Below are 16,374 nucleotides of genomic sequence, written 5' to 3'. Positions count from 1 at the left end.
GCACCATGTTTCGTGAAAGGTGTAAGAAACGTTGTTCCATATGACATGAGGCGCAACAAATAAAAGGCAAGTAAGTTTTCCCCTGTCCGCTCGCTTGAAGAAATCTTAGCTGAGATTCATGAGGAGTTTGGATATCCTATGGATATTAGCATTCCTTGTTTGTCGTGACTGACCTATGCGTGAAACAGGGGCATAACAGTGTTGTTTTGCAAGTGTCTTAACCTGCAAGGTTTGCTGAAGTATGGAGGCTTTAACATTATTATGTTTGCTTGTGTTTTTGAATTTTAAGTTGGTGCAACTAATCTTATGGTCTTAAAAGATAGCTCACAGTTTATTGGTGTAGTTGCTTTGTTTTTTGGGTTGCCTTCAATAAGGCCATGTGTTGACCTATGGTGTAAATGAGAAGGAGTTCCTAAGTCTCTTATGTAAGGTTAGTGTAATGAAGGTGGTGTTTAAGAAAAGACCTTGCTTATTTTTGTTTAATGTAAAGCTAGCTCATTGGGGAAACACTACAAGTATGCTAAGCCGAAGTATACGATAAAAGACACTGAAAGTAAAAATAAAGCAACAAAAGTTGGTGGCATAGGCGAGTTTGCTGTTTGGAGACTTACGTGGAAGTGTGATGACATTCGGTAGCGATAACATGAAGTAACGCAGCAAGAATGAAGATGTAAATCCATCAAGTATATGTGTTAAGAGTAATTCATAATCGGGAAGAACATGATGTTGTTTTTCCACTAAAGCATAGCAGTTTGAAAGAACAAGTGAGGCCTTGTTGGTTTCAAAGGCACGTGAAGAGGATACCTTGTCCAAAGTGATGGTGGGATGTCCCGGGTATCCTAATTCATGGCTAAAGTCATGCATTTCAGTTGTATTTGCATAAGAGAGTTGCAAAATAATTGAAGAATACTTAGTCTATAGTAAGGCATGCTGAGTTGCAAGATGGCAACATAAGTCGGATTTGGAGGAAGTAAGTTAAGTCATGCATATTAGGATAATATATTAATCATTTGGATTGTACACTTAGGCACAGAGTGGCTGAGAAATGATTTGTGTGCTGATGCAAGGGCATAACAATAGATTTCGAATAGCTTATGGGCGTTAAGGTGTGAATGAAGTGGAATTGAAACATAATCGACGATGCGACAGTGAAGATGAAATTCATAAGATTAATGGAAAAGCGCATAAACTAAGTGATGGCATATGGTATAGGAAGAAAGCTTTGGAAAGAATGAAGGCCAAACAAGTTTGCTAATTTTTGAGAGTGGCTCAGATGCATACAAGGCCTAGTTCAGAATATCCTGAATTGGTGTTTCATTCAAAGAAAACGTTGAATGAATTGTTTGTCGTGACTGACCTATGTGTGAAACAGGGGCATAAAGTGTTGTTTTGCAAGTGTCTTAACCTGCAAGGTTTGCTGAAGTATGGAGGCTTTAACATTATTATGTTTGCTTGTCTGTTTGAATTTTAAGTTGGTGCAGCTAATCTTATGGTCTTAGAAGATAAATCACTTTTTGTTTGTGTAGTTTCTTTGTTTTTTGGGTTGCCTTCAGTATGGCCATGTTTTGACCTATGGTGTAAATGAGAAGGAGTCCCTAAGTATCTTATGTAAGGTTAGTGTAATGAATGTGGTGTTTAAGAAAAAACCTTGTTTATTTTTGTTTAATGTAAAGCTAGCTCATTGGGGAAACACTACAAGTATGTTAAGCCAAAATATACAATAAGAGACGCTGAAAGTAAAAAAAAAAAAGCAACACAAGTTGGTGGCACAGGCGAGTTTGCTGTTGGGAGACTTACGTGAAAGTGCGATGACATTCGGTAGCGATAACATGAAGTAACTCAGCGAGAATGAAGATGTAAATCCATCAAGTATATGTGTTAAGAGTAATTCATAGTGGGAAGAACATGATGTTATTTTTCCACTAAAGCACAGTAGTTTGAAAGAACAAGTGAGGCCTTGTTGGTTTCAAAGGCGCGTGAAGATGATACCTTGTCCAAAGTGACGGTGGCATGTCCCGGATATCCTAATTCATGGCTAAAGTCATGCATTTCAGTTGTATTTGCATAAGAGAGTTGCAAAATAATTGAAGAATACTTAGTCTATAGTAAAGCCTGCTGAGTTGCAAGATGGCAACATAAGTCGGAATTGGAGGAAGTAGGCTAAGTCATGCATATTAAGATAATATATTAATCATTTGGCATGTACACTTAGGCACAAAATGGTTGAGAAATGATTTGTGTGCTGATGCAGGGGCATAACAATAGATTTCGAATATCTTATCGGCGTTAAGATGTGAATGAAGTGGAATTGAAACATAATCGACGATACGACAGTGAAGATGAAATTCATAGGATTAATGGCAAAGCGCATAAACTAAGTGATGGCATATGGTACTAGGAAGAAAGCTTTGGCAAGAATGAAGGCCAAACAAGTTTACTAATTTTTGAGAGTGGCTCAGATGCGTACAAGGCCTAGTTCAGAATATCCTGAATTGGTGTTTCATTCAATGACGACGTTGAATGAATTGTTTGTCGTGACTGACCTATGTGTGAAACAGGGGCATAACAGTGTTGTTTTGCAAGTGTCTTAACATGCAAGGTTTGTTGAAGTATGGAGGCTTTAACATTATTATGTTGGCTTGTCTGTTTGAATTTTAAGTTGGTGCAGCTAATCTTATGGTCTTAAAAGATATCTCACTTTTTGTTGGTGTAGTTTCTTTGTTTTTTGGGTTGCCTTCAGTAAGGCCATGTGTTGACCTATGGTGTAAATTAGAAGGAGTCCCTAAGTCTCTTATGTAAGGTTAGTGTAATGAAGGTGGTGTTTAATAAAAAACCTTGTTTATTTTTGTTTAATGTAAATCTAGCTCATTGGGGAAACACTACAAGTATGTTAAGCCAAAGTATACGATAAGAGACGCTGAAAGTAAAAAAAAAAAAAACACAAGTTGGTGGCACAGACGAGTTTGCTGTTGGGAGACTTACGTGAAAGTGCGATGACATTCGGTAGCGATAACATGAAGTAACGCAGCGAGAATGAAGATGTAAATCCATCAAGTATATGTGTTAAGAGTAATTCATAGTGGGAAGAACATGATGTTATTTTTCCACTAAAGCATAGCAGTTTGAAAGAACAAGTGAGGCCTTGTTGGTTTCAAAGGCGCGTGAAGAGGATACCTTGTCTAAAGTGACGGTGGGATGTCCCGGGTATCCTAATTCATGGCTAAAGTCATGGATTTCAGTTGTATTTGCATAAGAGAGTTGCAAAATAATTAAAGAATACTTAGTCTACAGTAAGGCCTGCTGAGTTGCAAGATGGCAACATAAGTCGGATTTGGAGGAAGTAAGCTAAGTCATGCATATTAGGATAATATATTAATCATTTGGACTGTACATTTAGGCACAGAGTGGCCGAGAAATGATTTGTGTGCTGATGCATGGGCATAACAATAGATTTCGAATAGTTTATGGGCGTTAAGGTGTGAATGAAGTGGAATTGAAACATAATCGACGATGCGACAGTGAAGATGAAATTCATAGGATTAATGGAAAAGCGCATAAACTGAGTGATGGCATATGGTACTAGGAAGATAGCTTTGGAAAGAATGAAGGCCAAACAAGTTTGCTAATTTTTGAGAGTGGCTCAGATGCGTACAAGGCCAAGTAGTTCAGAATATCCTGTATTGGTGTTTCATTCAATGACGACATTCAATGGATTACTTGGGGGAGGTTTGTGATCGGTCTCAATAGTGAAGCGCCAAGATGGCGCATTAATGAAATCAGTGGCCTGGCCAATGGAGTTGCATTATCCGACGATCAAACGCCATCATGGATGAGACAAGAAAGGCTACTTATCATATGCAATATTATGTGATATTGGTGTATATCCTTGACTCAGATTTATCCCAGCTCAAGAAAGGAATTAGGGATGCAATGCAAGTCATGTAATGACTTAGGCATTGGCCCAAGCATTACCCAAGGCTTGGAAAATGCATACGCAATAGTAGCGTTGCCGAATGCGACATTGTTGCCTATTGCTAGACAAAAAGAATGCAAATGATGCACCTAAAGTATGAAGCCAAACTAAGAAGCGGAGCAAGGCATGACTTTATTTGGACGTTTCCATCCAAATGAGCTAAGTATATGGCCGGAATAATTATAACGCCATCATAGTCGTATATTGGCAGAGGCCAAGTTGATTGTAGCGCCATCATAGTTGTGCATTGGTTCAGGCCAAAACATGTGCAGCGCAACGTTAGATGGATAATTGTTCAGGATGTGAGTTACATGCTGTGTGTGCATTACAACATTCCAGAGCAAAGGAGTTGGTTGAAAAGGTTATAAAAAAAGGCTTCATAATCGAGTTTGGCATTCCTTAACCGTTGAAGACAAGTGTGGCATAATTCTAGTAGTTAAAAATGCATTGTTGCGGTTAGGATTACTTTTTATGGACAGATAGTTGTTCATAGGCCGTGCAGTCGGTTGCACACGGATTGGAGTGGTTCTTGGAACTATAAATATACTAGAAAACTTCTACAAGTGCAGGTGTTCAAGTTTGGAGGCATCACATTTCAGTTGAGAGTGTGTTTTAGGCTTATAGAGAGAATAAGCTTGTAAGTCCATTGGTCGGATAGAACTTTGTAACCTTCCCCTTAAGTTAATGAAAAGAAGTTTGTTGGCTTAGATATTGCCTTGTGTTCTAGTGATTCGAAAGTACTCCTCAAATTTTATGAAGCATAAGCATAGCATTAACCCCTCTTTGTAGTATGAGCTATAATTGAAGAAAAGAGAAAATCTAAGTAAGTCTCCCATTGCATAACTCAGTGTGTAGTGTTGCTGCTTGCATAGGTGAAAACTTATAAGGCTGAAGTATGAGTGGGTGATAAGAGATCACTGAACTACAGTGCTGTCGGGTCATAGTTGCGCAAAAAAATTGCTTGGAGCATTTGCAGGTATGACATTTAGCAATGATGTTATCATTGTGTCTGCACTTATGCTTACAACAACACATTTGTTCAAATTAACTTTGAGACCAGTTATAGCTCATATACTTATAAAATGAGTAACAAGTTCTCGAATTCCTATACCTTGCTATTTATAAACATAAAAAGGTGTAATACGCAAACTGTAATATGACACCCTTGTTGACTTGATAATGAGTAGAAAGTTCTCTGATTCAAATGCACAAGATTCATCATTAATTTAAAAAAATCATCATCCAACAATTGAAAATAAATGGGGATAAGGATCACTCGATCTTACTCCAATATGTGATTGAAGTTATATATAAATTTTCATTGATGAGAAGAGAATGTAAGCGGTGGTAATGCACCATAAGATCCTTTTCCTCCATTTCAATCAAAACCTAGAATATTATATATATGATATGATTGATGGGGTGCCAACTCATATTGTCAAATTCCTTTTGAATATCAAGTTTACATAGTATTACAGGAATGTTACTCTTGAATCTTCTGCCTCTACGATCCAAAATATATATCATGGCCTAAATTTATCCGATAAGGCCGGTGTAAACCCAAATCTGCTGTTGTATTTCATAAGTATGTGTTACGACCCCAAATATGTATCTAAGTTATAAACTGACATAATTGTTTGAAATTTGCATTACGAACCATAACATGTCCATGCAACTCCAAAATTTCTAAAAGAAAAAAAATTGATGTAAAAGGATAATATATTAAAATTAAATCAAATAGTACATCAGGTTAGCAATTTCTTGCTTGTTGAAGACATTACACAACATACTGGAATTTTAAACTTGAATTTGCAAGTGGGGTACCACGTGATGGAGGTTTCGAATAACTACCTTTGGCATCGAGTCAGTTGCTGCATTATTTCTCCTGTTTTTATAATGTACCCGTGTTTGTGGGATTTTCCCTAGAGTAATTTTAGCTTCAGTGGTAGAGCTTTCCAATTGCGAAGGAGTCTTTAGTTTGATGTTAACTATATCCTATAGTTGCTTGTAGTTTATTGCTGTAGAAACACTAGAAATAAATTATCGTTCAGCGCTTTTGCTTCTGCTTGGAGAGCCGAGGAATCCCAAGTCGAACCCGTCGCCAAATTTGAAAACTCTTCTTGTTCTATAGAAAATAGAATAAAGGCATATACCCCATTGAAGGATTCTCTTCCTTGAAAGATGCATCAATGAATACGATCCAGTCTATGCCTAATTCAGACCATGATAGTCTAATTGCTTTTGGAGCTTGGGGAGAGAAGTAGGTGTCAAGATACTATTCGAAAAGGCTTGGATGTGACTTCTAATTTGTTATTTCAATATGACCAGATTAGGTGATATTTTTTCAAACAAAACTGAGCATCCATGTTTCCATGATAAACCAACGGAGAATGAAATGCGGAGGATATTCAATCTAAACCTAGCCATTGATGGAACCGGTTACATAGTCCAACGCCACCGAAGCCATATAGAAGGAAAACCAAATCGCCCTCGCAAATGGGAGTCTAAGAACAAATGTTTTTCAGTTTTGAGGTTAAAAATCACACAAGAGCATCGTATAATATTTCAAAAATATGAACCGCAAGTCTGCTCGAAATTGGTAGAACCCTGCTTATTAATTTCCAAAGGAATAATCGATTTTGGAAATAACGTCCTACACCATTCTTTCTTTCTCTATGATAATAAGATAACTTTATTGGAGGATTGACTCTCACTAGGAAGTTGTAAACGTTTTTAAGAGTGAAGGAACCGGACACATGATATTTCCATGTAATTTGGTTTGTGGAGTTATGGCCAAAATTTTAACCTTCGTAGGCTTATGACCTACAAATTGTGGCGTGAAGCAAAATCTGCTTTTATAGCGCGGCGGCGGTGCCCATAAATCATAAACCGTTCGCAAAAAAACACAGTTTGGCTAGAAGACCAACACTAAACCGGATGTGAAAAAAAGCCAAATCCCAGATTCTTTCTACTCAAATTTCCTGAAACCACCGATTCTTCCACCCTTAAATTTTCTATCTTCTCTCATTTTTTTGAGGTCCTCTCTCACTCTCAATTTCCTTTCGATCTAAAGACTAGTGATAATTTGGTTTCTAGGGTTACATTTTCAAAAGATTTCCGTCTGCAATTCCCATAAGACACTTGATTTCTTGGCTATAATCATCCTGATTCAATTCAATCCAATCCAATCAAATACAATAATATATACAAAAATCCTTCTTATGCTTACAACAAAGATTTGAGTATTTCTTCAATTATTGGAAATCTCAGACTTACAATGTTGCAACTGGAAATCTTCCTCCTCCTCCTTCACCATCACCACCAACTCTAAACGATAATTTACACTCCACTGATCAGAAGAAGAAGAGCTCTAAACGCCGCCGCCGCTGTCAAAAACAGGAGGAGAGGAGTGTTGATGAGGAGAATGATATCGATGGACCTTTGTCTCATCAGGATTACATTCATAAGAGAAGACAGGGTATAGATAGGTCTTCTTCTCATGTTTATCAGGAATTGACTCCAGAAGATGTATTGGGTAATCTCAATTCAACATTTCAACCTCTGGTGCAGTATGAAAGTGATGAGGATGACGAAAGTGCTTCAACTGGAGACCATAATCAAGGACAAGATTCGACAAATTACGGTTCGTTATCTGATCATTTTCTTTTATAATGATGTATGGCTGTTTCTTTCTTCATGCTCTTTGAAAAATGCTTGTGCTACATTTCTAGGACTATAGGTTGCAGATATTTTGTTAGAGCTTAGAATTTGAAATTTTAGGCCCAAACTTAGAACTTAATGGCTAAGGATGTGACTGGTTTCAGGAAGTATCTTGGAGGTTATGTGTAGAAATTATCTAATTAGAGCTGTGGTATGCACTTTAGAAGCTGTAAGAATCTGATTCGTGCGTGTACAACCTCGAATAGTTTAAGCGATTTGATGTGAAGTTGCCATCATAATTGTGAACTTGTGTATCAGTTGCAAGATAGACACCAGAACTTACTGGCACTGGTGTATGGGTAGAAGTATGCTGTAGAAACTGTAGAGAGTTTCTCATGGATAACACAGAAACAAATGGAAATTACAATCATAGCAGAAAGGTAATGGTTCTGCGTGACCAATAGAAGTGGTATAGGTGCTAGGAGGTACAAGTTGACGACAAGCCTCTCGCATTTATTTGGTTAGCGATTAGTTCGTCCTGCATCTTCTGTTTTCTTACTTCTGTTATTTTCTTGAGTCCGTGGAGGTTATTTATATTTGATGCACTGGTTGTGGGCATCTTGAGTCTGACTCGTGCAAATCGTGTGCGGTCTTTTGTTTGGTTATGCTTTGAACCTGGCTTGTTAGGATCACAAACTCTTTGAATATTATTTCCCCTCGGTTTTAGTAAGACCAGTAAGAGTGTTTATCAAACAAGTTGAATTTGGGATGAAGGTCTAACTCGGTATACAATCCTGAAGATTTTACTTCAGATATATCTAAGCTTGTAGATCCTGCACAATACATGGACAGATTCAAAATATGGGATTCATTGAAACTTGTTCTTTGGAGAAGCAAGTAGCCTGTTAATACCTTGTATCGTTTGCTTTGTTTTATTTGACTTGTGCTGTAGTTCTCTCACCATTAAAATACTTACCTCCTTCCGATTAGATGTATCTATTTTTTTCGTTATTTTCTTACTGCTCTGTGTTAGCACATGCTGATGTCAACGTGAATTATGTATCTATTTTGTTCATCATTAGTCTGTGCTTGTGCCAGAACCTGAACATAATTTTTTGTCCAGATTATGGAAATGAGCCTGATCGCGTTAGAAAAAGAGCGGAGCAACGATTTCCCATCATAGGGGAACCTGCTTGTGTGGTATGTGGAAAATACGGAGAATATATCTGCGATGAGACTGGGGATGATATCTGCAGTACTGATTGCAAGGCTGACCTATTGCTGAAAGCTCAAAGTGCTGAGGGAGCCATTAACTGCCACGATTCTCGGTGCTTGCCTGGTACAAGCATGGTAAAGCTGCCTGAGGTTAAAGAGGATGCTTGGGATTTTGGTCGGAACAGATGGACTACGAAAAGATCCAGCCTATGTACATATGAGTGTTGGAACTGCCAGAAGCCTGGCCATCTTCCTGAAGACTGTCTGATGATAACACGGGCTTTATCTTCCCCTTCAACAAGCAGCCACGTTCCAGTAGGTGCTCGCAACTCTAGTTCCATATCCAAAGATCTTCTTGCACTCTACAGAAGATGTCACCAAATAGGAAAAAATCTGCATACTGCAAAATGCAGTATATGCCGTAGCTCATCAAGTTTGGGAATGTGCCTCGATTGTAGTATCAGTCTTTGTGATGATTCTGGTCATCTTAATGAGCATATCATTTCACATCCTTCTCATCAGAAAATCTACTCTTTCAAGCTCCAACGCTTGGTGAGATGCTGCTGTAAATCAACATGCGGTGTGACTGACATCAAGGATCTCCTTGCTTGCCACTACTGTCTTGATAAAGCATTTGAAAAGCTCTACGACATGTATTCTGCCTCATGGAAAAGAGCCGGTCTTTCGATTATATGGAATTCCATTTGCTGCGAGGAACACTTCACTTGGCACAGGATAAATTGCACGAATGCGGATGTGGACGGAAGTGCCTGCATTGTCAAGAAGCATGCGAATAAATGCTCTCAGCTCAGTGACTTCATTTTCTGATCAGAACACAACTTTTCATCTGATTGGCAATGAACAAATACCTACACCAGACCGCATTCTATTTGCTCTTTTAGGGTCAGCATAACCAGGGCCAGTAAGCTAATTCTAAAGGTCCATTTTGGATTCTAGTCAAGCTAAATGTTGGCTATAAATGTGTTGACAAGCATATAGATGTAAATCATGTAATGGAACTGGGGACAGCAAATAAAGAATGGGCGGGAAATTTAAGTCCTTTGCTTGTAACTATCTTAAAGTTTTCTTTTGAATCCTATAATCTAAATTCTACAAGAGCCATGTGAATGCTTAGTATCTATATCATTCCATCTTTTGGACCCATTCTCTTCCTATATCTTTCCAAACCTGCAATGACAGAGGAGGAGAGAATGATAGAATCCAATTCTCCTCTAAGAAAGGATAGTATTAGTTTTTCCTTGTTTAGTATGTTTCTTTATTTAGAACTCTAGTTATCTTAGGTATCTAGTAGCCTATATAAACAGGCGTAGGATTGTCTTAGAGGATACAATCCATTATCAAACACATTATTATCAATCTTATTATTGACGCCACCAACCATCATGTCGAAACCTTTGGGAACAGAACAAAATTCTCCTCGGCATAATGCTGATGTTGAAGCCACAATCATGGATAAGACTCCAAAGCCACCTGTGGGTAATGAACAAGATCCTCCACAACATAATAATGCTCATGTTGATGAGGCCACCACCAACTTGTTGGAACGTGGAAAAGTTAGAGAACCTGCGAGAAAACCCGTGGGAGTGGGACGTCAGTCCGCAACACAATTAACTAGCTAGCTTCTTCTTGAAAACGATTCTCTACGAATTTACAATAACTCTAGCTTTTCCCACAAATTTGTGTAGTTTGATTCAATTTCGTACAGACAGATTTTGCTGATAAATCTACATTGCTTTTACTTGTCGTGATAATGTTCTGTATCCATTGATTAATATTACCAGTCATTTTTCTTCCATTATTGCGGTGATGGTTTTGGTGATATCATATTCATATTTGGAAAATAACTTCATTTACCTGGAAGGCTGTAATTGATGCACAACACAACAAGAGACCCATGCTGAAAAGGAAGACCTTGAAGATGAACAAGGGTGGTAATAGTTATTTTGTAGGTGGTAAATAGGAAAAAAAAATATAATTAAAAAGTAAAATTATTATAGTATTTGTGAGGGGTGGGAAATAAGAAAAATGTGGGTGGTAAATAGGTGAAACCAGCAAACTTGCTTCTATTTCTCATAGAAGTAGAAATAATTTTTCAGAAATCAGGAAGCAAAAGAATAAATAAATCAGTTCACAAAATTTAACTTTTTGGTTCAAGAAGTCATTTTCAGAATTTTTCCCAATCTTAATTTCCAACTTTTTTAGCTTTAAGAAGTCGAACACTTATTTCTTAAGATATATCCAAACACCTTCTTTTTTTCTATTTTTTACGTCAAAAAATCATTAAGAAAATTTTAGTTCCTACCTAATTTATATCTTTTCAAGTTGAAAACTTACTTCTTGATGTATATCTAAACAACATGTTACTAATTGATTTAGTCGTATTAATTTCAAGTTTCATCGGGAAAAAAATGTAGAAAAGGGCATCTTTCGGGGCAAATCTAGCGGAGATTAGCATATGAGCACTTTTGATTGCCCATATGGATAGGCAAACTCAGTTTTGGGTAGTGGAGAAAAACAGTTTTGGGTAGTGGAGAAAAAGTTTCTCGTCGATGACTGGATCGATCGGCAAAACCATGGCCCGTCGTCCCAAATTGAGCAGTCCATCGGTTTAACTAGAGCCGATCGGCCAAGGTTTGGTCAACATAATATATAACCTCTATCCAATGACAATATACCTATTTTATCCGTGTCATCTCTTCCCATCCAATAATTACTAACTTTTCTAATATATTACTTGCTTTCGGTCTTTTTATTTATTTTTTGTATAATGGAAATTAATTTAGAATGATTTTGGAAAATTCTGTAACTAAAATTTAAAACTATTAAAGTGGACCAAGAAATGGGCAATTGGTCTAGTGGTATGATTCTCGCTTAGGGTGCGAGAGGTCCCGAGTTCAATTCTCGGATTGCCCCTAAATTATTTTTTAACTTCTAGTTAGTTGTTCCTGGAATCATAAATCAGGATGGTGTCAGAGGTCCCGAGTTCAATTCCCGGACTGCCCCTAATTTTTTTTTTAACTTTTAGTTTGTTGCTCATGGAATCATAAATCAGAGTGGTTTTTACTTTGCAAGAGAAGTTAGGATGGCTCTTACTTTACAACGAAGTCTCATGTTTAATAAGAGAAGTTAGGACTGCAACCTGTTCTTTGTCAGTTCGTTTTTGTTTTACTTTTTATTTTCTTTCCCTAATTTTTTTTCTCCTTTTTGCTTCTTTTCCTTTAGTCACTGGAATCATAAATCAGAGTGGTTTTTACTTTGCAACGAAGTGTTTGAGCAATCAAAATAAATAACAAACCTCATGTTTAGTACGAGAAGTTAGGACTGCAACCTGTTCTTTGTCGGGTTTTTTTTTTACTTTTTATTTTTCTTCCCTATTTTTTTTATTTTTTTCCTTCTTTTCCTTTTGTTGCTCTAATCACTGGAATCATAAATCAGAGTGGTTCTTACTTTCCAACGAAGTGTTTGAGAAATCAAAATAAATAACAAACCTCATGTTTAGTACGAGAAGTTAGGACTGAAACCTGTTTTATGTCAATTCGTTACAGGGTTAAGGGTTTAGTTGGTATGAAAATATGTCAGATACAATTTGAGGTGAATTCCGACAATTATGGTAGAATAAAGCTCAAATTCTAGAGTTCATAATCCCATTTGAGAGAATACTAGAAAAAAATCGTCTTGTAACGACACTGCATGAGACCGAGTAATAAATGTCTAATGAATTCAGCATTTATCGAATTTGATGATTATATTTAATTATATTCCAAAATTTTGTTAGGTCGAATTCCACATATATACAAACTTGTAGATTTGAAAGTCGCATGTAAAAATTTGTAACACCCCGAGTTCCGGATCATGGTCAAACTCATATGGAGATCCAAACCCAATGCGTTACACGTCGAAAAGAGAATGATGCATATATTTATTGGGATGTGATCCGTGAACAAACAGTTTTAACAAACCATTTTGACAAAAATTAGCAACCGTTGACATCTTAACATCGTAAGGTTTATATGTTTGATGACATGTCACATATATTATTTTTAATTCGTGTTTGGTTGTGCACAAAGTTTAGGATAAAACTAAATCCTCGGTCATCTTCTCCCACATCTCTGCTTTTCCCAATTCGCCATTTTTGCATGAAGTTTGAAATTTTCATCCGGAAATCTTATTTTTCTAATGAAAGATAATAAATTAAAAACAGAACTGTACGATCACCACTGCTTGGATCAATGGGAAAAGTAAGATTTTTTTATTTGTTTTCATGATTTAAATCCGATGATGGTTCCAAGCTTAGATTTATTGTTATTCAGTTTTGTGTACCATTCAATTTCATTGGTACAAATATGAATAATGCTAGACGCAACATGGCTACTAAACAAAAATTGCTCATTAAACAACGTTAATACAGTGTATATCAAGCTAATGATCATGATTATACAAATATATAATCATGATCATTCTACTTCTCTTTTCACTAACAATCTGTTTTCTCTTTTCTACTTCCTACTTTAAGACCGCATATCTTTTTGGTACTTTGTGCTTTACCATTATTTCCCCTTTCACTAATAAATTTCCACTTCCACGATAAAAAAATGAAAATGATCGTCATTATACATATACGAATTCACATCTAGTATGAAATGTTTGATCACACTTAACTGAAATTTCTTAGTCTTTCCCATATGAACAATTAGTGGTCCAGCCAAACGCATAATACAACTTAATTGTGTGCCATCTCACCAAAGATATTAAACATCATATATAGAAGATCTAACGGTAAGTTAATTTTATCAAAATGTCTTGTCAATACCTTTTGTCAATGGATCCCCTCCGATATTTATTTTCTTTGTTTATTTTGTTTTACCAAGCACAATTGAATTTAAATCAAGAATTCACTACTGGTTTCCAAACAATAATGTATAAAAGAAAAAATAACAGAATCATTTAATCTTGATCATCTTCACGAGTGCAACTGTACCTGTTATCTGAAATTGGAGTAGGAAATGAATGAGCACATCATTCCCAAAAGGGTGCCCAGAAAAAAATATAACAAAAAAATTTCAAACATTCACCAAAATGATAATGCATGGCGGATGAAAGCTGAGAAAACGCATCCAGGAAAAAGTTCTTGTAGATGATAAAATTAATAATACTACTAGGAAAAAACGGTCCTCAACACATTCCATACAGGAAAACAAGAGGAACCCCTATAACGTAATAGACATATATTTAAGGTCGTGCACACTCGTAATATTTAGGAACCACCAACATACAAGCAAATTTCCATGGATAACTCACAGTAATGAATACAAGGGAGTCTGTTATCGAATCTCACGCCTCTTTTGAAGACAAACCACGTTTATCTTATGGTTTACAATTCACTGATTTGTCGTTTGTATAGATCACTCACGGACGGATAAAATATTAACACACAAGCACTTCAATAATTGAAACACAAATACAAGTCTAACAACTGCTAAGACGAAAACCAAATCCTAACTGCTAATTTTATATCGTAATTAGGCCGGTTCTTTTGGGGGGTGGCAAACCCAAACATATGTCATGCCAGGCGGCCTTGCAAACTGTCTGCACCACTGTGGTGGAGTCTCTATCGAAGAGACTTAACAGTGAGTATCACTCAGTCGCTAGTGGTTTAGTTTAAACCGTTCGGTGGGTATTCCGTCTCCATCTCTAACGACTATTTCTCTATTGCTATAAATATGTAAAATTCAAACACAAAATTTACCCCAAAATTTTTACACAAAATTGTTTTCTCTATATCTTCTCCCAAACGAATTCAAATGACAGAATTTGAAATCCAACTTGATCAACCCAACTAGATTTTTCTATAGTGGTGCTTGAAGCCGCTATTAGAAAGACATGTGACAATTATAAAGAAATATGTAAAAATCAAAGAAGTCTAAAAGTTTTGGATATTAACCACATCAAACCTGCAGCTAACAAAAGGAAAAGAATGCACACTAGCAAGAATGGTGGTACTCCAGTCACTCCTCTTGTTTCCAACGATAGTGCTACTGATACTACCCCTCAAATCAACAATATTAGTGTCCATGCTGAAACCGATGCCGGTAAGGCAACAATTTTCTTTTCGGTCGGACTCCTGAAGAAGTGAGGAATAATCCTTCTACCATAGTTGATCTTTTGCATACGCAATAAACCCTCGCCAAGACTCAAGGAGATATGGCCGCGACACATAAAGAATGTCTCACTTATCTAAAGACTTTGACAGAGAAATTTTCGCTTGACCAACTTCGATAGGAGAAATGAAAATCTAAGAAAGTTCCCTCGGGCGTTGATCCTAAAATCTCTCTATTCTATGTTCTAGGAGACAATCCACCAACGAAGGATCAACCAAGCTTCAACACTCGTGAAGACTTGGAGCACTTTTTGGAGGATCGTCAGAAGGATAAGACATCTCCAGTCCACCGTCACCAACCTCCATATCCTTCTTACGTGCAGGGAGTTCCTCTTCCCAAAGTTTACACTTCTATAATGTTCACACTTAATAATGGAGCAAGCGATGCTCGGGAGCATGTTTCATGATTATTGGAGTCATTGGGCGAGCATAAGTACAACCGCGCTGTCCATCTGAAGGAGTTTTCAAAGTCCCTGACAGGCAGAGCATACAAATGGTACATAAACATCTCCCTAGGAAGCATCGCCAGTTGGGGGTGAAATGATTAACGCCTTCTACATAAAATACTTATTTGTTTCAGAACAAGTTACCCTTTCCGATTTAAGAAGAATTTTTCAGAGAAACAACAAACACCTCATTGATTATATGAAAAGGTTCAGAGTCGAAGCCTTGGATTTTCATAATCCAAATATCACTGGAAAAAAAACTCGTGGACTTGTGCATCAATATAATGATCCCGGTCCATAGGGATTTATTGGAAAACCTTCGATACCAGGCCTTCTCAGAACTTCATGAAGAAGCTAAGTGATCAACAACCACTGCACCTTCTTTACTAGAAAGGGAAAAACCTACAAAGATCGAGGAACCTTGTGAGACCCACGACAACAAACGCCTTGTTAACAAGAAGTATGATCTCCAACCTTCCATGGACGTTGTTGCTGAAGGAAGTAAAAAGAAAGCCGCCTCTCAAGAAGAAAAATAACTCAAGAATGCAACTCCAATATCCCAGGCTCCTCCGAAAGCGCAAAGGAAGGATAATCAAACCCGAAATGCACAAGATCCAACCCAGCATCAACAAACGTGAAATAATCAGTTAGACTCAAACTGCCCTCTTTACAGTAAAGAAGTTATCGAATTGCTGGAAGTCTGGATCCAAGATGGTGCAATTATATTGTCAATTATTATAAGGGAGCCAACTAAAGAGGAAATGGAGAATCCTAGGTATTGTCATTTTCATAGGTTCGTCAATCATCCAACAAATGATGGTAATGTTTTAAAGTGTATCTGCGAAGAGAAGGTTGAATCAGGAGGGCTTTATCTGAGGACTAGAGGAGTGCATATGGACCCT

General features: G+C 37.1%; 1 protein-coding gene and 1 non-coding gene across 2 annotated transcripts; both read left to right on the top strand.

Moving 5' to 3' along the window:
• Window positions 1–7,174: 7,174 nt before the first annotated feature.
• Window positions 7,175–9,939, top strand: LOC113286852 (the record flags this gene model as incomplete). The annotated part of the gene is made up of 2 exons (XM_026535481.1): window positions 7,175–7,616; window positions 8,757–9,939. Coding segments are annotated over 2 exons (1,362 nt in total), but the record flags the coding sequence as incomplete, so codon positions are not given.
• A 1,771-nt stretch (window positions 9,940–11,710) lies between these two features.
• On the top strand, window positions 11,711–11,782 carry TRNAP-AGG. Its single transcript has one exon. It is a non-coding gene; the product is annotated as a tRNA-Pro (tRNA).
• Window positions 11,783–16,374: the final 4,592 nt, after the last annotated feature.

Source organism: Papaver somniferum, chromosome 6 (assembly GCF_003573695.1).
Source record: "Papaver somniferum cultivar HN1 chromosome 6, ASM357369v1, whole genome shotgun sequence".
In the NCBI taxonomy this organism is placed as follows: Eukaryota; Viridiplantae; Streptophyta; class Magnoliopsida; order Ranunculales; family Papaveraceae; genus Papaver; species Papaver somniferum.
Note: the sequence above shows the minus strand (reverse complement) of the source record. Positions and strands in the feature narration are given on the sequence as shown.